The sequence below is a fragment of the Neoarius graeffei genome, chromosome 25, assembly GCF_027579695.1.
Source record: "Neoarius graeffei isolate fNeoGra1 chromosome 25, fNeoGra1.pri, whole genome shotgun sequence".
NCBI lineage: Eukaryota > Metazoa > Chordata > Actinopteri > Siluriformes > Ariidae > Neoarius > Neoarius graeffei.
In genome coordinates this window covers 25548755-25573741 of record NC_083593.1, presented here as the reverse complement: position 1 = coordinate 25573741, position 24987 = coordinate 25548755, and the positions used below count along the sequence as shown (strand labels likewise).

The 24987-nt window shown below is 39.5% G+C and overlaps 1 protein-coding gene across 1 annotated transcript in view; it reads right to left on the bottom strand.

Moving 5' to 3' along the window:
• Positions 1-24987, bottom strand: part of LOC132873055 (EKC/KEOPS complex subunit LAGE3) — a 65409-nt gene that overhangs the window by 17093 nt on the left and 23329 nt on the right. The window contains exon 2 of the mRNA XM_060908270.1: positions 17662-17790. Within this exon, the coding sequence (XP_060764253.1) occupies positions 17662-17790 (129 nt within the window). The remainder of the gene's footprint in view (positions 1-17661; positions 17791-24987) is intronic.

Genomic DNA, 24987 nt, shown 5'->3' with positions numbered 1-24987 from the left:
ATGAGAAGAATAATTGGAATGAGAGCCATTGATGAGGGTGATTTAATTGCAAAATACTACATCATATGGTCACTATGTGACTATGTTAAGGTCTTGGCATATGTATCCACACAGAAGAAGAAATCCAGGTGTTAAACCATGGCTCCTGGTGGTTAGGAAGGGTGAAATTGAACAGCAAACTTGGAAACACAGGGTTCCTACACATGTTTCATTACAAATTTCCATACTTTTTCCATACTCAAATTTCCAGACTTCGCGCTACATTTTTCAGACCATATTTGACACCAGAGAAAAAAATAACTTGATATTTATTATTTAAATAAATGATTTTAAAATCCAATTGTAAATATGTACGTTACATTGTATGTAAGCTCGTATGTTGCCAAATAATTGCCAGAAGCAAGCAAGTAATTGCTGATACTCTATTCTTTCACAGGGCCCAAAGTTTCTAGGGGCACCCCTGTGGCAAGGTGTTGTAGTTCATACAAATCAATTAAAACCAAACCCAGACAAGTTCAATTACAGCATTTTATTCAAGCTGCAATGCTAAAATAATGTTTTATTTTTGCCATGTAAATTTGAAAAGCCGTCGACCTGTACGAGTAACAGGAGGGATGTTGATGTACAACTCATCAAAAGAAAAGGGAACAGAAGTCCACTGACTTTGCTTCATCGAATATTGGAGTAAAACTTTACAGTAAACACTGTTTAACAAAGAACTATAAATAAATCAAATAATAGTTAATCGTACATTAAAAGAATGCATTTTGAAAACTTGACATAGAATTGAGAATAAAATCTAAAATCCTTGGTCACAAAAAAATTTAGAACACTCTCCCACTGTCTTTTTATGTCTCTCCTTTGTCATAAGCACATACTCACCATGAATGAATGAATGTAACCGAAATAAACCAATCTACAATACAAAACTTAAATTTTGTGCACTCAGCTGACAAAGAATTATTACACATGCTTGCACTAAACATTTTCACACAAAAAAATTTAACAAACTCTGTAACCGAAAAAGGAATAGGCTGAAGCCAAGGCTTATTTTTGTCTATCCTGTACAATCCATAAAATAACCCAGAATATCAGTAATACAAGGGAAAAAAAAACATAAAAATTACTCTAAATTATTCTTCTTAATCATTTCACATGTCAATCATTTTACATTGTAATCCTTAATTATTTTACCTTTCAATGTTTTTTTTTAAAACTCAACAGCGATCTACACAATTTCAAATCATCACTAAGTCCATTCCACAATATAACTCCCAAAAATGAAACGCATCTATATTTAACATTAGTTCTCACATTACTTCTTTCAAAGACACCCAACCCTCTTAAATTATAATTTTTCTCTTAATTTAAAGATTTTTTTGAATACAGGTGGGAAGACTTTTATTCTTTACTCGAAATAGTATTTCTAATGTTTTTAAGTATACAATATCTAAGAATTTTAAGGTACAAGACTATAAATAGTTTATTAGTGGTTTCACAATAGGAAGCTTTACTTATTATTCTGATGACTCTTTTCTGGAGTTTAATTATAGGGTCTATATATGTCTCATCTCATCTCATTATCTCTAGCCGCTTTACCCTTCTACAGGGTCGCAGGCAAGCTGGAGCCTATCCCAGCTGACTACGGGCGAAAGGCGGGGTACACCCTGGACAAGTCGCCAGGTCATCACAGGGCTGACACATATGGCCCTTTTCCACTACCCTTTTTCAGCTCACTTCAGCTCGCTTCAGCTCACTTCAGCCCGACACGGCTCGCGTTTCGACTACCAAAAACCAGCACGGCTTGGCTCGCTTCAGCCCTGCTTAGCCCCTAAAACTCGCACCGTTTTGGAGTGGGGCTGAAGCGAGCCAAGCCGTGCCGAGTGAGGCTGGGGGCGTGAGCAGACACTCCCCTGTGCACTGATTGGTGAGGAGGAGTGTCCTCACATGCCCACACACGCCCCGCGAGCGCGCTGGGATCTGTAAACACCGCAAACCCGGAAGAAGAATAATTACGAATTACGAGAATTTCTGAAGCCTTATGCGCCTCGCCTCATCTATACGCTCTTGCCAGTATCTGTCCGCGTTGTCGGTGACAACAAGCCACAGCACCAAGACCAGCAACACTAACGACTCCATGTCCTCCATGTTTATTGTTTACTATCCGGGTCGTGAGACTACCGCTTAAAAGCTCACTGAATCAGTGACATACAGAGCATCGTGGACGAGTTCGCGGAGCGCAAGGCTCGTCGTATGCCCTTCAAATAATGCGCGCAGTAGGCTATTGATGTTTTATTATGAGCCATGTACAGTATGTCGCCTAATGTTTTTTTGTTTCTGAGTTGCATGTTCGTTTGAAGGACTTAATGTACAAAATAACATAGTTGCACCCCGGAGTGTTGAAATTGGTAAACACAGTGCATTCAGTGAGGTTTGCACCGCCCTCCTTTTATTTCTGACTCTTCCTGTCACCGTTGCAACCTCTGAGCGCTCATTCGTATGCCCTTCAAATAATGTGCGCAGTATAGGCTATTGATGTTTTATTATGAGCCATGTACAGTATCCTAATGTTTTTTGTTTCTGAGTTACATGTTCGTTTGAAGGACTTGATGTACTAAATAACATAGTTGCACCCGGTAGTGTTGAAATTGGTAAACACCGCAGTTGCGGACATTTTGTAGCCTAAAATGATGTTATGATAAGCTTTAATAAAGGGCCCGGTCATTTGCCCCGCCCCCGGCCCGGCTCTGACTTGTTCCGCCACTGTCACTGATGTCACTGTTTGCGCTGCTTAACGACATCACATGACGTCCACCCACTTTCGCTAACTCCACCCAATGTGTCCACCCACTTCCAGCCAGCACGGTTCAGCGCGGTTGTAGTCGAAATGCAACTCCAACAGCCCCGCTCAGCCCGACTCGGCACGGCACGGCTCAGCCGCGTTTGTAGTGGAAAAGCGGCATTAGACACAGACAACCATTCACACTCACATTCACACCTACGGTCAATTTAGAGTCACCAGTTAACCTAACCTGCATGTCTTTGGACTGTGGGGGAAACCGGAGCACCCGGAGGAAACCCACGCGGACACGGGGAGAACATGCAAACTCCACACAGAAAGGCCCTCGCCGGCCCCGGGGCTCGAACCCAGGACCTTCTTGCTGTGAGGCGACAGCGCTAACCACTATACCACCGTGCCGCCGTCTATATATGTTCTATATGTATTTCCCCAAACCTCAACACAATATGACATATATGACATTATAAGTGAGAAATACAATATACGCAGACATTTCTTGTTTAAAAAAAAAAAAATCGCTTGTTTTGTAAATAATACCAATAGTTTTAGATAATTTCTGTTTTATATATTCTATATGTGGCTTCCAACTGAATTTATGATCTAAAATTACTCCCAAGAATTTAGTTTCATATACTCTTTCAATTTCAACTCCATTTAGGATTAACTGAATTTCACAATTTGCCCTAACCCCACCAAACACCATACATTTTGTTTTATTTTCATTTAATGCTAACTTATTGATATCAAACCATTCTTTTAACCTGATCAACTCCTTTTCTACTGTTGTCAACAATTCTTTGATATCTGGTCCTAAACAAAATAATGCAAATGCAATAAATTTCAACTTATTAAATACTGTACAAATATCATTCAAATAAAGTACAAATAACTTGGGTCGCAATACTGAACCTTGTGGAACACCACAAGTTACTTTTCTAAGATGTGACACAGTATTATTAATTTTTACATACTGAAACCTGTTATTTAAATAACTTCTTATACAATTTAGTGTAACACCTTATGCCATAACACTCCAATTTCTGCAGAAGTAAGGAATGATTGTGTCAAACGCTTTACGTAAATCAACAAAAACATCTACAGCGTATTGTTTCTACAGTGTATTGTTCACTCACTCTCTCACACACTTGCCAACCCCCAGAGAATTAAAAGCGATAGATCAGATTGTGTGATGCAGTCATGCCCTTCTCGGAGGGTCCAGGGGCATGGTTCCCCGGAAAATTTTGATTTAAAAAAAACAAAACAAACAAACCAAAAAAAAGGTACATTCTCCTGCATTTTGAATGCCATATTTGAAGAAAAGTGATCAGGAAATCAGACCAACATACTTCACAAAATGCATCCTTCTCACCTTATCTCGATGCTTTGATGCTGGATGATCCGATGACCATGTTGCCTTGAACTTGTCATAGCGAATTTATTTATTTTTTATTTTTTTTGGAGAATTCATTATTCATGATCACTAGAGCATTTTATTTTTATTATTATTTTTACAAACACTGGTGTGATTTACTGTAACATATGACCTCATTGCCAACTGGGTAGAACAGTTTAGATTCAACATCATTATCGCACTGTTCCATTGGCTGTCAACTAAACTTAAAATGACTATTTGACACTATATACTTGTATTCCCTATGCCTAAAAGAGCTGAAGCAAGATCAGAAGAGCAAATTCAGCAGTGTTCACTGATTATTTTGTAATGCTGTAGTTTTTAGAACTAAAAGCAGTAGGCTGTATTCACCTGTCAAAATCGGTACATTACCACATGAATTGGTAGAGTTGGCAAGTATGTAAGCAATGAAAACACAGAGGAAACCAGCTGCATCTTGCTGCAAAGACTGCTTGAGTGACAGAGACATCCATACATGCATGTTCAAATATTAAGATATAACATGGTAGTAAGACAGATATCAGGCTAATAGGTCTTGTGCGAGTGCCCCACACACAAATAAGCAAGGACAACTAAAACACATCTGTTCTAACACACACACACACACACACACACACACACACACACACACACACACACGAGCGAGAGAGAGACAGACAGACAGGCAGATACAGAAATACGCAGAGACACACAAACACAATATTTGCCATCATTCACGCCTGGCGCAGCCCCACAACACTGGCAAAACTTGTCAGCTCTCAGAAAACTTGCAATTACCTGTTTTTACACTTGTCGTGTTGCAATGTGTGCTCATGCCGATTTTATTTTATTTAAGTTTTGCAGCGATATGATGGAGCCCAACGTGCTGACATCAGATAGTTCACTGATGGCAGGTGCCACAGAAATCACCTCAGACACATCACGCACATGCCTTTCTTTGCTTAAATTCAACAACATCCAACTCACACTAGCTTGAACATTTTGGATTAACTTTATATTTTAGAAAAGAAAGCAGGAGCAATAGTCTGGAAACAGAAATATTTTCCAAACTCTATATCCCTTTTTCCATACTTATCCAGACCTGAAAATTACTAAAATAAAATTCCCTACTTTTCCAGACTGTGTAGGAACCCTGGAAACAGCAGCAGTGTGGGAAATAAGGCCAGACCGGCGGACATTTACCGGTAATTTTTGCATTTGTCCGTCTGTACTTCAAAAGCATCGGACCGGCTGGCCGATAAAAATTTGATCGTGTCCGTCTGTATTTCAAAAGCATCAAACTGGATGGCCCATGAAAAATTGTAAAGCTATGGATCTAATCTACTTCTAATTTTCTTCCAAATGTTACACTGGGCGAATATATTATGTTGTAACGGCCTGTGAAACGGGTGGGCCTGACTTTAAAAATTCATAACTCTGCCACCGATGGTCCTAGCACTGGCAAAATTTACAGGCATGTCCCTCTCCCTGAGCCCTTTTGAACCAGCCCAGGCGTGGCCTGCTACAACCACAGCTCAGCCTGCTATTTGCTCCGCAGCCCCCGAAAAACTTTGACATGAGCCCGCTTTTTAAAATTCATAACTCGGCCACCCAAAGTCCTAGTCCCACCAGTCTTTACAGGCACATCCCTTTCCCCAAGACCTTTCGAACGAGCGCAGGCTCGGCCCGATCTGAGGTCAGCAGTGAGCATGGCTCATGGAGAACTTCAGCATGAGCCCTTGCTCCAGCTGCTCTCACGTGCGAGGATTTAAAAATTCATAACTTGGCCACCGAAGGTCCTAACCCCACCAAAATTTACAGGCACCTCCCTCTCCCCGGGTGGCACACTAAATAAGACAATAACAATACACTCAGTATTCACTGTTTTTATAGCAAAATGCAGTTGAATTAGTGTTTTCGGGTTGACAATATCCGATTGATCCAGTCAGTTACCTGAGTTCAGTTTACATGAAACTTTGCAGTACAGTATTATGTTAAGTGCCAACCTGCCAATCAATGGCTGTTATTATGTGCATTTTTTTCATTCATAATAAGAACAACAGTCATAGTCATGTGCTTTGTATGATATACATTTATATTTTAATAGTTTTTATTTTCTTCAATTTTCTAAGTTCTAGTCCAGCAGATTTTAGTCTGAATGCCAACTAATATTACCATGTTTAGTTTTGAGTCATTTTAAGTCATTTTGTTACAAATTTACTTGGAATCTCATCCTCAAAATTTTAAGTATATTATGTAAGAATAGTTGTATTGTTAATTCCTAAACTTCTTATAGACTTATTATAAACATAGTACAAAAAATAGTCATTGTTGACAATGTTTCATGAGTGTTATTATAGTACCTACATATGAGTACCAGTAAGTTGTAACCAACTGGAACATCCTTGCCCCCCATACTTTTTTTCTAGACATGGAATTGCCCTGTGTGTACTAATGTTTTCTTGGGTATAACTTTTAGCATGTTTTTCTTGAATCTTCTGACATTTTCTTGCAAATTATATTCAATTTGTAGTATAATCAGCATCTAATGTCTAGTGTAATTTAGCCTTTGATGATCACAAAAATATGCCTGGAAATAGCTGAGAAGCCATCCCCAGGCATGTAAAGCCCTTCAGCTTCCTGGGCACTAAGGTGGGTCCCGAACCCCCAGCCACATTGTTCTGGGCCTTTGGCCTGTCATTCGGACAGGCTGAAATTTGGATGAACAGACATTTCCAACTTTTCTGTCCTGTGACTTTCTGCTTAAAATTCCTTATTTCCCCACACTGCAACAGTCAATTCAAAAAACACAAGAAGACAGAGTCATCTATATCCCCCACTCTATATAGCAACTATATACCAAGTTTCAAGAAATTATTTGTCACATTTTTCAAGTTCTGCTGCAGGAAACCAACCCTACCTCTTTACTCTGACCTCAGCACCCCATGGCATAAGCCTACCGAATCTTTGGTCCAGGTGAGCTAAAAATTTAAATTTCTCACAATTCTTAGTATCAAAAGGCACATATACATTATTTAAATCAACACACACACACCAACTTTCAAGACCATACCACTCATAGTTTTCAAGTTCTGCTCTGGAAACAAAACCTACCCCTAAGGTTAACCTGAGAGACTAAGTCTGAAATTGTTTCAATAGAAACATGAAAAATTTTAATTTCTCAAATTTCTTAGTATGAAAAGACATGTCTACATCGCCTTGTTAACATGTATACCAAGTTTCAAATCTGTATCATGAATAGTTTTGGATATATGCTCTGGAAACAAGCATTGCTCTTAGAAACCAAGTCAAAAAAAAAAAAAAAAAAAAAAAAAAAAATATATATATATATATATATATATATATATATATATATATACACAGTGGGGCAAAAAAGTATTTAGTCAGCCACCAACTGTGCAAGTTCTCCCACTTAAAAGGATGAGAGAGGCCTGTAATTTTCATCATAGGTACACTTCAATTATGAAAGACAGAATGGGGGGAAAGAATCCAGGAAATCACATTGTAGGATTTTTAATGAATTAATTGGTAAATTTCTCGGTAAAATAAGTATTTGGTCACCTACAAACAAGCAAGATTTCTGGCTCTCACAGACCTGTAACTTCTTCTTTAAGAGGCTCCTCTGTCCTCCACTCGTTACCTGTATTAATGGCACCTGTTTGAACTCGTTATCAGGATAAAAGACACCTGTCCACAACCTCAGTCAGTCACACTCCAAACTCCACTATGGCCAAGACCAAAGAGCTGTCAAAGGACACCAGAAACAAAATTGTAGACCTGCACCAGGCTGGGAAGACTGAATCTGCAATAGGTAAGCAGCTTGGTGTGAAGAAATCAACTGTGGGAGCAATTATTAGAAAATGGAAGACATGCAAGACCACTGATAATCTCCCTCGATCTGGGGCTCCATGCAAGATCTCACCCCGTGGAGTCAAAATGATCACAAGAACAGTGAGCAAAAATCCCAGAACCACACGGGGGGACCTAGTGAATGACCTGCAGAGAGCTGGGACCAAAGTAACAAAGGCTACCATCAGTAACACACTACGCCGCCAGGGACTCAAATCCTGCAGTGCCAGACGTGTCCCCCTGCTTAAGCCAGTACATGTCCAGGCCCATCTGAAGTTTGCTAGAGAGCATTTGGATGATCCAGAAGAGGATTGGGAGAATGTCATATGGTCAGATGAAACCAAAATAGAACTTTTTGGTAAAAACTCAACTTGTTGTGTTTGGAGGAGAAAGAATGCTGAGTTGCATCCAAAGAACACCATACCTACTGTGAAGCATGGGGGTGGAAACATCATGCTTTGGGGCTGTTTTTCTGCAAAGGGACCAGGACGACTGATCCGTGTAAAGGAAAGAATGAATGGGGCCATGTATCATGAGATTTTGAGTGAAAATCTCCTTCCGTCAGCAAGGACATTGAAGATGAAATGTGGCTGGGTCTTTCAGCATGACAATGATCCCAAACACAACGCCCGGGCAACGAAGGAGTGGCTTCATAAGAAGTATTTCTAGGTCCTGGAGTGGCCTAGCCAGTCTCCAGATCTCAACCCCATAGAAAATCTTTGGAGGGAGTTGAAAGTCCGTGTTGCCCAGCGACAGCCCCAAAACATCACTGCTCTAGAGGAGATCTGCATGGAGGAATGGGCCAAAATACCAGCAACAGTGTGTGAAAACCTTGTGAAGGCTTACAGAAAACGTTTGACCTCTGTCATTGCCAACAAAGGGTATATAACAAAGTATTGAGATGAACTTTTGTTATTGACCAAATACTTATTTTCCACCATAATTTGCAAATAAATTCTTTAAAAATCAGACAATGTGATTTTCTGGATTTTTTTTTTCTCATTTTGTCTCTCATAGTTGAGGTATACCTATGATGAAAATTACAGGCCTCTCTCATCTTTTTAAGTGGGAGAACTTGCACAATTGGTGACTGACTAAATACTTTTTTGCCCCACTGTGTGTGTGTATATATATATATATATATATATATATATATATATATATATATATATATTTATTTTTTTTTAAGTAAAAATTTGAAAAATACTTTTTCTCAAAAATCCAAAATAGCAAAAGGCACCAGTTCACATGTTGTTGGATATGTATACAAAGATGAATATAATATGTTGGATATGTATACAAAGATGAATATATCTTCAGTAGTTTTAAAGATATGGCCTGGAAACAAAAACGTGACTGGACGGACGGACAGCCGGATGGAACCCGTTTCTATATCCCCTGCCCAAACTTCATTTGGGCGGGGGATAATGAAAGCAAATGTACTTATTGAACATCACATAGTCTTTGCTGATTGCGCCATCTGAAGGATATTTAAAGTTAGAAAAAAAATGAGCTTTCACATTTGGCTTTTGGGGAGGCCTGGCTTTTGGAAGCGGGGGGTTTGGGGCGTGATGTGTTATTGGGTACAAAGAAGTGCTGAAAATGACTTAATTTAAAAGGTGTCATACCCAGGCAACTCGTACCAGAGTGCCACTATGTTCTGTAATAAAAAAATTCTGAAAAAAAAAAAAAATCACCAGATGTACCCATGTTACCTAGGAGAAACACTGTAAATTTATTTGAATGTAAGCTGTATACTTTCCATGTTACAGCCAGTTTTACTGGGGGAGGGGGGTGTCAATTTTGTTCAGACTCTTTTTTTTTTTTGTCAAAGTTCACAAGCCCATAGCTCAAGAACTAAACCATGTAGGAGGCTCAAATTTTGGATGCTGGTACATAAATAGGAATAGTGTGTAGCAAAACTGTCATTTTGAGTCTGGATGATCCTGCATGGTCATAGCACTCCCTCAAAGATGATCAAAATTTTATTGGAGTTTTTGGCTGTGCTCTGTTTTGGCCTTCAGAAGACATATTTTTACCCAACATAAGCTCTTGATTTTTTTCCCTTATTGAGATAAGTAGAAACACTCAAAAAAAGCAATAAACAGAAAGGAAACTCTATCAGTGTTTGAACAGAAGACCTCACAAGTCTGACAAATCATTTTGGATGTCATTTTCAGAGCACCATAACACCTTGTGGGAATATGCACAGATTTTTAAATTTTTTTTTCTTTATTCTCCATGATCCCTTCTTTTTAAAAACACCAATTTGGCTTGTCTTACTCGAATCTTTCTTTTTTATTTTCCATCCTGAACATGGGCAAAATGCACCATTGAGAGCAATGTGTTTTCTATAACATTAATGTAAAGAGTAAATAACCAAAGGCCAGTTTTGCCCTGACATGATCACCTGAGAGTGCCTGTGCAGGGGTGGAGGTATACTCTCAGGTGATCATGTCAGGGCAAAATTGGCCTTTGGTCATTTACTCTTTACATTAAATGTTATAGAAAACATATTGCTCTCAATGGTGCATTTTGCCCATGTTCAGGGTGGAAAATAAAAAAGAAAGATTCGAGTAAGACAAGCCAAATTGGTGTTTTTAAAAAGAAGGGATCATGGAGAATAAAGAAAAAAATATTTTAAAAAATCTGCGCACATTCCCACAAGGTGTTACGGTGCTCTGAAAATGACATCCAGAATGATTTGTCAGACTTGTGAGGTCTTCTGTTCAAACACTGATAGAGTTTCCTTTCTGTTTATTGCTTTTTTTTTGAGTGTTTCTACTTATCTCAATAAGGGAAAAAAATCAAGAGCTTATGTTGGGTAAAAATATGTCTTCTGAAGGCCAAAACAGAGCACAGCCAAAAACTCCAATAAAATTTTGATCATCTTTGAGGGAGTGCTATGACCATGCAGGATCATCCAGACCCAAAATGACAGTTTTGCTACATACTATTCCTATTTATGTACCAGCATCCAAAATTTGAGCCTCCTACATGGTTTAGTTCTTGAGCAATGGGCTTGTGAACTTTGACAAAAAAAAAAAGTGAACAAAATTGACACCCCCCTCCCCGAGTAAAACTGGCTGTAACATGGAAAGTATACAGCTTACATTCAAATAAATTTACAGTGTTTCTCCTAGGTAACATGGGTACATCTGGTGATTTTTTCAGAATTTTTTGAGACCTAAGTGCGCGGGCCCCGGTTGAATTGACGTGGAATGACCCCATAGCAATAAGGCCCTGTCCACATGGCAATGGATTCAGGTGAATCTGATAAAATTGTTTATCGTTTCGGCCTGGCGTCCACACGGCACTGGTGTTTTGGGTGCCCCAAAATGAAATCTTTTGAGAACGGGTTCCAGAGTGAAAAAATCTGGCAACGGCCCTGTTGCGAAGTCGTCTGGATGAGTAGAATGGATTTGTTTATGATAACGTCAACCACATGACTGTCAGTGCTTCACGCTGGGTAGAAGTGTAACGAACTCGATGCGAGTTGTCAACAAATCCTATAACTTGGTTCATGAAACGCGCTTACAAAATATTTTCACTGTGAATATTTATTGTGTAATGGTGCAAAGTGAGAGAGAGAGAGAGAATAGCCCTTAGGGCAGAGTCTTTAGTCCAAACACTGCGGAAGCAGTACCAAACCGCGCACCGTCCGTGCGCTTTCCAAAAACAAAAACAATCCCGCCAGCAAAAATAGGAAAAAAAAAGGAGCAATCTCACCTCTTCAGATGTTGGTTTAAGTCCGACAATACATTCCTCAAAAAGGGTGTAGAAGAACAAAGTAATCCATCAACGTGTAGCATGCAATTTATTCCGGACCATTAAAGAATTCTGGAGGATATCAGAATGTTGGCGTACCGGCTTCCATCTACCCCCATTCATTCCTCTTTCCGCGTCTTTCGTTTTACGCTACTGATTAATAATCAAAACTTTATGTGGCTAATGCTAAATGCTACAGAAGAAGGGGTTTATGCGCATGCGTCTACTTCTATTGTTCTGGTGTCTCCGATGGGACCGTCTTACAGCGCACGTAGTGGTGTGGCATGTGTATTGCATTGTTTTCAGCAAGCGTTGCGTTGCCATATGAACCTGATATTTTACTGATCCGTTGCCCATGTGGACGCGATATTTAAAAAAAAAATCTCGTTGCCGTGTGGATGTAGCCCAAGTATGTATAAATAAAAATGTATCCAATATGTTCATCCTGAACAAATAGCACACTCAGTGATAACGCATTTCCATTTTGTAATAGTCAAGCAGCATTGTTTACATGTCAGTACAGTGAAACAGCGCTTCAGGTTTCTCTAAATGATTATTCCTATATTTATACAAGCTATTTATATGAATTACAGTTCCCTCCAAAAGTAATGGTACAGAAAGTCCAATTCTTTTGCTTTGCTATACACTGAAGACATTTGGGTTTGAGCTCTAAAGATGAATAATAGGTAATAGATCAGAATTTCAGCTTTCATTTCAAATATTTACATCTGGATATGTTAAACAACTTAGAATATGGCACGTTTTTGTTTGAACCAATTTTTCAAGTGATCAAAAATAATGGAAAATGTGGCTGACAGGTGTTTGTGATTGTCCAAGTGTGCCTTTAGATTGATTGATTGAAAAAATTAATAGCTCTGAGTGTCTACTCTTGGTTTGAACCCTGGGTTTCACCTGTAAAGACTGCATTTGTTATTAAAAAGGATAAACCAACAAAGACCAGAGAGCTGTCAATGGAAGTAAACAAGCCATTTGGAGTTGAGAAGAGGGAAACATTGATCAGAGCCACTGCATAAGAATTAGGCATAGACAATATAACAAATTGGACAAAAATACATATCCTGAAAAAGAAAGAAATCACTGGTATATGAACAATGAGACGTTGAACAGATCGACTGATGAAAATTGATGGCAGCAGTTGATAGGAACATTGTGAGAGCTGTTAAGCAAACCCCCCAAAATAACAGTGGCATCACCAACAATCCCAATAGGGCAGGAGTAAAGGTATCACAATCCAGGGTTCCCGCTGGTGTTCATGACACTCGTCATTGACAAACATAATCCATCAGTGACAAAGAGAAAATTACTAGCAGTTGTCACAGTGACTAATGTATCCATCATCTTTATCGTTATCATAAGTCGTCTTTTATAGAAATCCCTCTGTTTGCTGAAACCAAACCCCAGTGAAGAGACAGCAGGAAGCCAGAGTGTAAGCAATGAGCACGTGCTTGTGACCAATAAAAATCGACTACACAATGACCAAATGGGCACCAAGCTTTTGACCAATCACAGTGCATCTTAATTGGCCTGGTGTGGTGGTGTAATTATCTCTGTATGAAATAAACAAAGGTGCAATCTAAGCTGACAAAGTTTTTTGGGCAGGCTTCTTCAAGCACTGAAGATGATTTAAGGGCCGAAACAGCCATGGGGGAGGCATACTCAGAGCCCCTACCGTCCTCTAGCACATCAGACAGTATCAATAATACAGGGGTCAGTAAAAAACGGCAAAGTGCTGTCAGCCGCGGCAAGCGACTGAAGGGAACTACGTTTTAGGTGGCATGGTGTGTCGAGTCGAGTCCCCGTTGGTAACACTGTGGTGTTGTTAGGCTCCATTACATGGGGTATAGCCCCAGGTATTTTCGCCCTCAAAAAAAGTAAGAGAAAACAACTGACTGGGATGTCATCTGGGATTTTGAATGCTGTAATATAATAATTTAGCTTAGAATTTGTCTTTGTGAGTGAGAAATTATATATTTTTTATTAAACTGATCAATTTTACGAGTGATATTTAAGTCAATTGACACATGCCTCAGTTTTCTGAGACATTATGGGTGCTAATAATAAGGAAACAGAAACTGAAGTAAACTACATAAATTTAAAAACAGCAGTGCAAAAATCACTAATAAAGATGTCATAACCTTTGAATGTGTGTGGGGGATAATATTTCTTGCAAAATTAGATATAATCTCCCCAACCTATCGATGCCAAACTCCCTTAAAAAATATAAGCCTCGGGAAAACTTGACTTAGCCCTGGTCTTTTCAATAATGAGAAACGCCCTTGAGCTAATGTATTATGTTACGTATATTGTAAATCGACGGGAAATTCAAATTCAAATTAAATAATCTTATACCGGTAACTTAAATGCATAATACAAGTTACATGTATTAATCTAAATGCAGGTAAACAACAAGTGTTGTTTTTGTTATGTAACCAAATGAGAGTCTTGCGTCTTACCTGTCTGTGTTCTCGCTTTTGAAGGCCGAACTTGTGGCCGCCTGTTTTGAAACAATCTGACTTTCATTTCTTCGTTCATTCGTTTCTTCCACGCAAGGGTGAGATATTGCTGCTGAGGCAAGCATATCCAGTGGGGGGGAGGGAAAAAAAGAAAGAAAAAAAAGAGCATATCCAGCAAAGAAGTCTGATGACTGTTCCACTCATTCACCATACTGAGTACTCTGCCATTACTGCTCGGCTCATGCTCCAGAACTGGTGCAACTAAACTTACTTTCCTTTTCTTGTAGTTTTCTTTTCTTAATTGTTGGTACTGCACCCTCTTTCAATATGGGCCAACGCTCCTCAACAGATCAGAGGTTTCGTACGAGTCCTCAGTACAATGTGCAGAGCAGAGGAGAGACCACTTTGTAGGCGCCCAATCCGGGAATTTCTCACAAAACACGTCCAGATCTTTGCAGTTTGAACATTCTTGGACCATGAATGCAACATAAATCCACCTTCTGTTGTGTTGCTGCACCTGCCAGCAACACATCTGCACGGCATGGCGATAAATTAGCTCAAAATGGAGGCTCGGAGTTGCAGTCAGCTCTGTATTTTAGTATAGCAGAAATGCAATGAGACCAATAAACTTCCTGCTGTGACGTCACGTACGTCAAGGTCATTCACTCAGACTGCTACCTATATGAATCATTTTAATCGTAAAAATTACTATATTAGATTTATTGTTAACGCTTAAAACTATTCCTATGCCATTCTTGAGGTCTCAAGGCATTTATAAACTAAAAGTGAGGCCATGGTTCTGTGTATATGCTTTAAGTAAGCTCAAACATGTCTGTGAAGATTCTCAATCATCCAGGTCATAGTAAACTGTGGGTGGTAGAAATGGGCAACTGGACTTGCTTGAAGATTCTTGAAAACGTTTCACCTCTCGTCCAAAAGGCTTCCTCAGTTCTGTCTGTCTGATACTCCCTATTAGTCAGACAGAACTGAGGAAGCCTTTTGGACGAGAGGTGAAACGTTTTCAAGAATCTTCAAGCAAGTCCAGTTGCCCATTTCTACCACCCACAAGTAAGCTCAAACTAAAGAGGTTTATTTTAGCTTGATGGTGCACAGGGTGCCCAAAAACAAGTCTTTTTTATTAGAGGCTGGAGTGGAGCCCAAATTTTATATGTAATGGAGAGGCCTGTATTTGTACATACATTTGAATTGTGCCAGTTTAGTTGGTATTAAGCCCACTTTGATAAGTCGGTAACTAAGAAAAATACAGACTAAGAAAAAGTGAAGAATATTTGACTTTATTTTTCAAGAAAAAAAGTGGAGATTATTTTTCAGAACCCAGAGGGAACCCCAACAATCCACTATTCAAAGATTATGAGAGAAGAAACAGAGGCTATACCAGAAGATGCAAACAACTCATCAGCAATAAGAATCTCAATGGCAGATTGGAATTTGCAAAGAAATACAAAGATTACCCACAAAAGTTCTGGAACCAAGATTAACCACCACCAGAGTGAATGGAAAGGACAAAGTGTGGAGAGAAAAAGAGGATCTGCTCATGATGCAAAACACACAAGCTCATTGGGCAAACACAATGAAGGTAGTATCATGGCTTGGGTATTCATGACTGTTTCTGCAACAAGCTGACTAATTTTTATTGATGTAACTCATGATGTTAGTAGCAAAATGAATTCAGAAGTCTACAGAAAACTATCAATTTACAGAGAAAGTATTTAAAAATTAAGATTATATGTTCCAATACTTTTGCTCATTTAAAGTTCAGTGGCTTGCCACCAAAGGTGCCACGTTCCATATTAACGCATTTAGATGTAAATATCAGGAAATTAAAGCAGAAATTCTGATTTGTAATTATATTCATCTTTTGATTTCAAACCCAAAGGTCTTCAGTGTACTGGCGGCACAGTGGTGTAGTGGTTAGCACGGTCACCTCACTGGGTTCGAGCCCAGTGGCCGGCGAGGGCCTTTCTGCGTGGAGTTTGCATGTTCTCCCCGTGTCTGCGTGGGTTTCCTCCAGGTGCTCCGGTTTCCCCCACAGTCCAAAGACATGCAGGTTAGGCTAATTGGTGGCTCTAAATTGACCGTAGGTGTGAATGTGAATGGTTGTTTGTCTCTGTGTCAGCCCTGCGATGACCTGGCGACTTGTCCAGGGTGTACCCCGCCTCTCGCCCATAGTCAGTTGGGATAGGCTCCAGCTAGCCTACGACCCTGTAGAACAGGATAAGCAGCTACAGATAATGGATGGATGGATGGAGGTTTTCAGTGTATAGCAAAAACAAAATAATTGGCCTTGCTGTTCCAGTACTTTCAGAGGGGACTACATATATAAAATAAGTAAGCTCTTACCTACATAGTTCTGTATGTATGAAAAGGCATACAGTTTGAACCCTTTCAGCTTGCTAGAAGAGGCTTTACATGTATTCTTACAAATCTGAAGTACATCACTGATCATTGGAAGTGTGTGCAGACACAGACTACTGCCACAGTGAGTGTATCGAAAACTTGTTAATTTTTTTCAATGTTCAGATTTTTGTTCATTTTCATGAAGGATGACAATTCTAGAGGGCGTACTACACTCTGTATTTCATAGATTTATAGGCAGCAGAAGCAGAGTGGGCATGAAAAGAAGAGGCAAATGAAAATCTATCAGATTAGCCAGAGGCATGGGAAGGCGTTTTACACTGAGGATGCTGGCATTTTAAGCAACATACACATGGTGTGAGCTATGATGTCTCACCCAAATGACAGGACAATAATTTTTTCTTTTAACACAGATTGTGTAGTAATTGCACCACAGGACAGTTTAATTCTCAAATCAGAAGGTGTTGCTTAATTTTCTATAGTAGCATGTGCTTGAAATATGTCCTGAAGACTGTAGTCAAGTAAACATTAAGTCACTGAAAAAATGCTGTTGTATAAGAGGAATGCTGTGTCTGACATTCAAACTCAAACTCTACTAAAAATACTCAACTTTAAAAGTTTGGTTATCCTATTTCTTTATTTACCTATACTATTATCAGTTGCAGCTGCACTTGCAGTTAAAGGAATCCCGAAAGTCACGAATGCTGCAGCACCCTCAGCACCCCAACTTCCCACGTCTTTGGACACAGCATTCTGCAATTTTCAGTCTAAAGAGGAGACTTTATAGACAATCTGGCAACCCTCATTCTCTTCAAATGTAAAAAAAAAATAAAAATAATAATAATAATAACAACAACAACATTAACACAAGTTTAAAATCCTTTTTGAATACATGCTTCAAGTCTATGTTCATCTCAGTAAAATAATTAAAAATAAAACCTGAGCTGAGTTACTTCTACTTGAAATGTTTATTAAACACTTACACAGATAGTGCATTGGCTGAAGCACTCAGAGTTTTTATGGTGCCCCCTGTCCCTGGCTCACGATCAGGGGACAAGGACTGAAGTGCAATCGACACCTCCCTCTGTGAAGGAAAGGGAACGTCAATAGTTCTGACACATGGTAAAGGAAAAATAATTCGTAAAATGATTATAGACATCAAGACTATGCTGTAAACATTGTAGCAGATTATAATGAGAGATTATAGACCATAACAATCCCAGTGGGGTGGCACGGTGGTGTAGTGGTTAGCGCTGTTGCCTCACAGCAAGAAGGTCCGGGTTCGAGCCCCGTGGCCGGCAAGGGCCTTTCTGTGTGGAGTTTGCATGTTCTCCCCGTGTCTGCGTGGGTTTCCTCCGGGTGCTCCGATTTCTCCCCACAGTCCAAAGACATGCAGGTTAGGTTAACTGGCGACTCTAAATTGACCGTAGGTGTGAATGTGAATGGTTGTCTGTGTCTATGACCTGGCGACTTGTCCAGGGTGTACCCCGCCTTTTGCCCGTAGTTAGCTGGGATAGGCTCCAGCTTGCCTGCGACCCTGTAGAACAGGATAAAGCGGCTAGAGATAATGAGATGAGACAATCCCAGTCCAGAGAGTTATGGTTACACACACAAGCCACCAACAAAATCCCCAATATATATAAAGGTAGACTTTTTATATCTAATCATGTTATTGACCTGTTGCCAATTAAACTAATTTAGTTTTTTAAGCAACTCTTCCAGTCTTTTGTTTCCCCGTCCCAATTTTTTTTGTGTGACTAACATTAAATTCAAAATAAGCATATTTTTTTCAAAAAACAAATCAGTTTTCTCAGTTCCAGCATTTGATATGTTGTCTTTGTATCATTTTCAATTAAATACAGGGTTTCCATGATTTGTAAACTGCATTTTGTTTTTATTTACAGTTTACACAGCATCCCAACTTTTTTTGGAAATGGGGTTGTACATGATATCAAGATGTTGCTGATGTGAAAATTGCAAAAGGGATTTTGGTATCTTGCAAGGCACTGAAATGGCTACATGATAAATTTATTTGTCCTACTAGGCAAACAGGAAGTGCCTCATAAATTCTCCATGCATTGCTTGATATGGCTCAAATTTCAAAGGTTTCTGGTTATGATGATCCACAAGCCCAGAGTGACACCCTGGTATAGCGTCACCATTTTGGCAACAGAAAGAGTATCTTTTTCACTCATATCTGCTATGCTCCTCCTAGATGATTCAGCAGATTCATGTCAGATTTGGTGTACATGAAATCACGGGTCTCCTGATTTTATACTGTGAAGGGATTTTTGATGTGTTCAACAGTGTAGCCACGGGGACAGGATGAATTTGGGTACCTTTCAACAGATTTTTCAGGTTGTTTCATTAGTTTGATGACTGACAGGATTTCAATAAATCATTGAGTGAGTAGCTTGGGGGTTGGTCTAGATATACTTACATCATGACATCGCCCTACATAATGATGCTATTTATAGCCTGTTAACAGCAAGGTTGCTAATTCACTGGTCTAATTCGCCAGCTAATTAAAAACAAACTGTTTTAACCTGATAAAGTTGTCAGAAGCATTATGATGGCATTTCTTCGTAAAGTCAGAGCTAGCTATCGTCATTAGCTGCCAGGCTGGCTACAGGTGATAGCTGTGGGGCTCACTAACAGCACATGGCAAGCTTAGGAATAATCACGCTCCAATTGGAATTTTAGAGGTCAATGCTATCATATGTGACAGAAAATAAATGACACGCTGAGGCAAAGGGCTTGCTAACAGCACTAGGCACACTTCAGAATCAACCATCCATCCATTATCTGTAGCCGCTTATCCTGTGTAGGATTGCAGACAAGCTGGAGCCTATCCCAGCTGACTATGGGCGAGAGGTGGGTACACCCTGGACAAGTTGCCAGGTCATCGCAGGGCTGACACAGAGACAAACAACCATTCACACTCACATTCACACCTACGGTCGATTTAGAGCCACCAATTAGTCTAACCTGCATGTCTTTGGACTGTGAGGGAAACTGGAGCACCCGGAGGAAACCCACGCAGACATGGGGAGAACATGCAAACTCCACAAAGAAAGGCCCTTGTCGGCTGCTGGGTTCAAACCCAGGACCTTCTTGCTGTGAGGTGACCTTGCTAACCACTACATCACCATGCTGCCTCACTTAAAAAGCATTTCACTCCAATTGGAATTTTAGAGGTCATGCTGTCATATGTGACAGAAAATTGCTGATGACGTGACTATGGTGGACCTCATCAATAACAATGATGAAACAAATCACTGAAGTGAGGTGAACCAACTGGCCATGTGGTGCATGAATAACAATCTCTCCTTAAATGTGGAAAAAACAAAAGTGATTATCTTCTTCCGGAAGGCCCACACCCAGCACCCCACACTGTAACTGCTGTGGCATGGGTGAGCAGCACCAAATTTATGGGGGTGCATATCACAGAGGACCTCTCCTGGAAGAACAACACTGCATCATTGGCCAAGAAAGCCCAGCAGTGCCTCTATTTCCTCTGGAACCTGAAGAGAGCCACAGCCCAGACACCCATCATGCACGCTTTCTACTGTGGCACCACTGAGAGCATTCTGACCAGCTGCATCATTATGTGGTTTGGGAGCTACACAACTGCTAATCGTAAGACCCTGCAGCAAATAGTGAATGCAACTAAGATCATTGGTGCCTCACTTTCCCGACCTCCTGCACATCTACAACACCCGCCTAGCCCGCAAAGCCACCAGCACTGTGGGTGACTCCACCCACCCTTCAAACACCTTCATTCCTTTGCCTTGTTTAAAGGTACCGGAGCCTCTGAGCTAGCTCCACCAGACTGACAAACAGATTTATACACCAGACTGTCAGGATGCTGAACTCCCCCCCCCCCCCCCCCACCTCCAAATAACTCAGAACAGATTAGGGATAAAATTAGCTCATGTTTTAAGTAGTGCTGTCAAGCGATTAAAATATTTAATCGCGATTAATGTCGCGACTGTCATAGTTAACTCGCGATTAATCGCAATTTAATCTCACATTTTTGTCACATGAAAAACCATTGTAATTCTCTTATCAGCATAAAAAAGTGAATGGGCTTGCTTTGTAGCAATGTTTTTTTTTTTTATTGCAGAGCATAACACGTCTTGTCACAGCCACTGACATCCATAACTTCCAGATTAGATGAGAAAACCAAGGGATGAAAAATAAAGTGCATATCACTGTGAAAAAATTTTTTATTTTATTTTACTCTTCATTAGTTTCTTTTGAAGAGAAGTATTTGCCATAAAAGAAGAAAAAAACATAAAAATAAAAACATTCATCATACGTTCAAAAACGTTCATCATAGTGTGGCACTGTATTATCTAATTCTCACTGCTTATAACTCTACACCTACCCAGTGGAGATCAGCTGGGAAACTGAAGACTGAAGGAACAGTATTGAAAAGTATTTTTCCAGTCTCACCTGTGAAAGGTAATCCCATGTGATCTCGTTTGGACGGTAAACCTGTTGGTACAGTTAAACGCAGCACATGAATGAGGCATCTTTATTCTCGGCTACTGTCTAGACGCTATACCAGAGACGGTTGAAGAATCTCCACTTTGCCCCATCCAATATGGCGGTGAGGATGTTTATATGTCTATGCCTTTCTCCATCACTCACACGTACTCTTATTGAAGCAGCGCGTGACAAGCCTCAACAGGAACTACGGGTGACTCGCAGGGCCAAATTAGAATTTGCGTTAACGGCACTATTTTTTTTAATCGCGTTAAATTGAGATTGCGTTAACGCGTTATTATCGCGCTAACTTTGACAGCACTAGTTTTAAGTCATTCAAATTCTGTAAAGCTGCTTTACGACAATGTTTATTGTTAAAAGCGCTATACAAATAAACTTGACTTGACTGTCACTGGAATTCATCTGTAGTCTTGTTAAATAAATCAGGAACTTATCACTTTATCTTTTCCCTCCTCAACATCTGCTCACTACTCAACCTGTAAAAGAAACATTATTTGCACACTGTAGATACTCCCTTATCTGTTAAGTCGTTTGCACTATTTACTCCATTTGCACTATTTCTGCTTGTGTGGTTTTTGTGTGTACCTTTCTTTATTTAACTGTATTTTCTTGCTGATATATACGGACATGAATGTTTTACTGGGAAATATACCACTCGCATTTTTCATGCGAACTACATCCAGGACATCGAGAATGGCAACTGTGACATATTTAAATAATATCGGATGGCTTTTTTCATGGTATATCAGATATATTCCATTCAACTCGCAAGATATTGAACAATGTTTAATATCGTGCTAGCTGAATAGAATATATCTGATATACCATGAAAAATGCCAGCCAATATCATTATTATTGTTCATACACATTCCTTTTGTGTGTTCAACACATCTTTCTCTGTCAAAATTCTCTCAAAATCTTCTGTATTTAACAAAGCAAACCTGGTGGCCATGTTTGTTTACAAATTGTCACAGTCGCTTGCTAGCACGGAAGTTTTACTTCTCCAATGTGTTATGTTGTCTTGACAACCATGCAATATCATAAACCATATTCAACGCTCATTCTCCACTGGGTAGAGTGATGTAATACACGTAGGATAAGCGATATGCTAACAACATTGCATGCTATCAAACCAAATGAATGAAACCTGCTAGAAGGGAATAGAATACGTTTTTATTCCATTGAAAAAGTGTCCTGTATGTATAATAATTCTGCATATCACTCATGAGGATATCGATGAATTGTTTTGATAAATTTAGGTACTTTTTGTTTGTGAATGTGTCCATACAATACAACCCAATTCCAAAAAAGTTGGGACCCTGTGTAAAGCAAACAAAAACAGAATGGAAAGATTTGCAAAATCATGGAAACCCTATATTTCATTGAAAATAGTACAAAGACAACATATCAAATGTTGAAACTGAGAAATTTTTATTGTTTTCTGAAAACAGTTAATTACTGCATCCCTAAATGCAAGATAAACCATATATAAACAATATCCAGAGACACCGCCACTTTCTCTGGGCCTGAGCTCTTTTACGATGGACTGCGGCAAATTGGAAAATTGTCCTGAGGTCTGACAAATCAAAATTAGAATTTTTTTTTTTAGAAATCATAGACACCGTCCTCCAGGCTAAAAGAGGAGGGGACCATCCGGCTAGTTATCAATGCACAATTCAAAAGCCAGCATCTATGATGGTATTAGTGCACATGACATGGGTAGCTTGTACATCTGGGAAGGCATCATTAATGCTGGGTTCTAACTAGACCAAAATATCAGCGTAGTGGCACCAGTCATAATGGCCAGGGGTTCAGGGCTGCCTTAGGCCCCTGAAAGCTCAAGGATTCTAAATGCTCAGAGATGCATTCTAGTGCATTTCCTGGCACTTGCAGGCCTCCCTGAAAGTCATTCTTTTTTGGTAAAATGAGTTGGGGGTTTTTTGCCAAAAGATGCTGTGATTGTTTTTGTTTGAAGACTTATTATAATTAATATTCAACTTTATTCTCTCCACATTCATTGGATATCAGCAACTGCACGCTCTGACTGGCTACTCTACTAATAGAATATCAGCTATTATACTGTGAGTAGAGAAAAACAAAATGGCAGAGCATTTTGCTGAACCAACCGAGGACGAAATAAAAACTCTATTTGAAAACAAAACCCCAAAAAGTGTTATCAAGTATTTAAAAGAAATAGCTAAAAGAACATAGTTCCCCCCAATATCTCCTGTTCCTCACTCCAGCCCAGTCAGTGGCGGTAATGCACCTTTAAGTTGGTTTGCCAGCCACCAAAAAAAACCCTAAAGAAGAACACCCCCCCCCCCCCCCAATAAAAAAAGAATTAAAGTGTTTAATGGTAAGAATGTATCTTTATTTTTAAAGAATTATTATTATAAAATTTTTCACAAATTGCTACTGTTATTTCGCCTGTTTGTTCACATTCTAAGCGGAAATTATTTTGTTGGACGTTTTGTATAAAGTTTTTGTTTATCGAATTTGCAAAAAATAAAACTGCCCTGTTTCTCAAAATCCAATGAATGTGGATAGAATAAAACTTATTCCACTCAATCTCGTCGTACATGGCTTATAGCCAACTTGGTGTTATGCGACTCATTGGCCATCAGTTCATGTATGACCCGATTTCGTGGAATAATGGTTAAATATTGGTGACGTTTATGGAATAAGAATAAAACAACCAGTTGATGTTCAAGTGTCAGCTTTATTTTCAGCTTCAGCTATTCAATTACAGTACATAACTATCTACATCTAACTCGGGGACCCGCACGTATTATGTGCATGGCGCGTAAGCGCCTTTTAACACACATGGCACTTTACCACGAACACAGCATAAGGAAGGAGGTAAACCGGACTAGCATGATCAGTGACAATCTACACATGGAACTACTCTGGCAGCTATGCACTAGGTGCTTATGTGGACGGGGAGTGGTGTATGTCCGAATGTAGAACATTCGCATGGCAGCGTGCCGTCGCCACCGTGTGGGAATAAGAGAAAATTAAACAAAAGACCACATTTTCAAGACTGACAAGTCTTTTTATTCATGTAGCAGCAAGTTTTACAGGCATGTCAGCAATATTGTGGGCGTGGCAGTAGGGAAACATTGCGTATCGCCCAGATATGGGCCATTTTCAAAAAATTGTACCAATTACGGTAAAGAAATGAAAAAAAGTCACTCTTTCTTTCTATAAATGTACAAAAAGATTGCCTATTGATTAAAATCAAGTCCTACTAATCAGCAAAGCTAGATTCCTATTATTTTTATAAAAAAATTAATTTTTCTGAAATTGTGGCTCTCTTTACCGTTACCATACCAAAAAGCTTTTATTATATTTCATCTGGTACACAATGACTTAAAATATTTTAAATTCAATTCTGTTTGCCTATTTGGCCCAGAAATCTAGAGAAAAACAGACATTTATGCATGATTTTCTCTTTACCGTTACCAAAGTTTCTTTACCGTTACTAGGAATAGTAACAGTAAAGAGGTACTCATTCTCTTACAACACAGAATGACAGTTATGCTTTCAAATAATTGCTCATATTTCATCACTCAAACTTAATCAACAACTACAAATAGTTTCTATTTGATCACTGATGACGATATGTGCATCACGGTAAAGAAAGTATATTTGTGTGACATGAGTAATTAATGGGGGTGGCACGGTGGTGTAGTGGTTAGCGCTGTTGCCTCACAGCAAGAAGGTCCAGGTTCGAGCCCCATGGCCGACGAGGGCCTTTCTGTGCAGAGTTTGCATGTTCTCCCCGTGTCCGCGTGGGT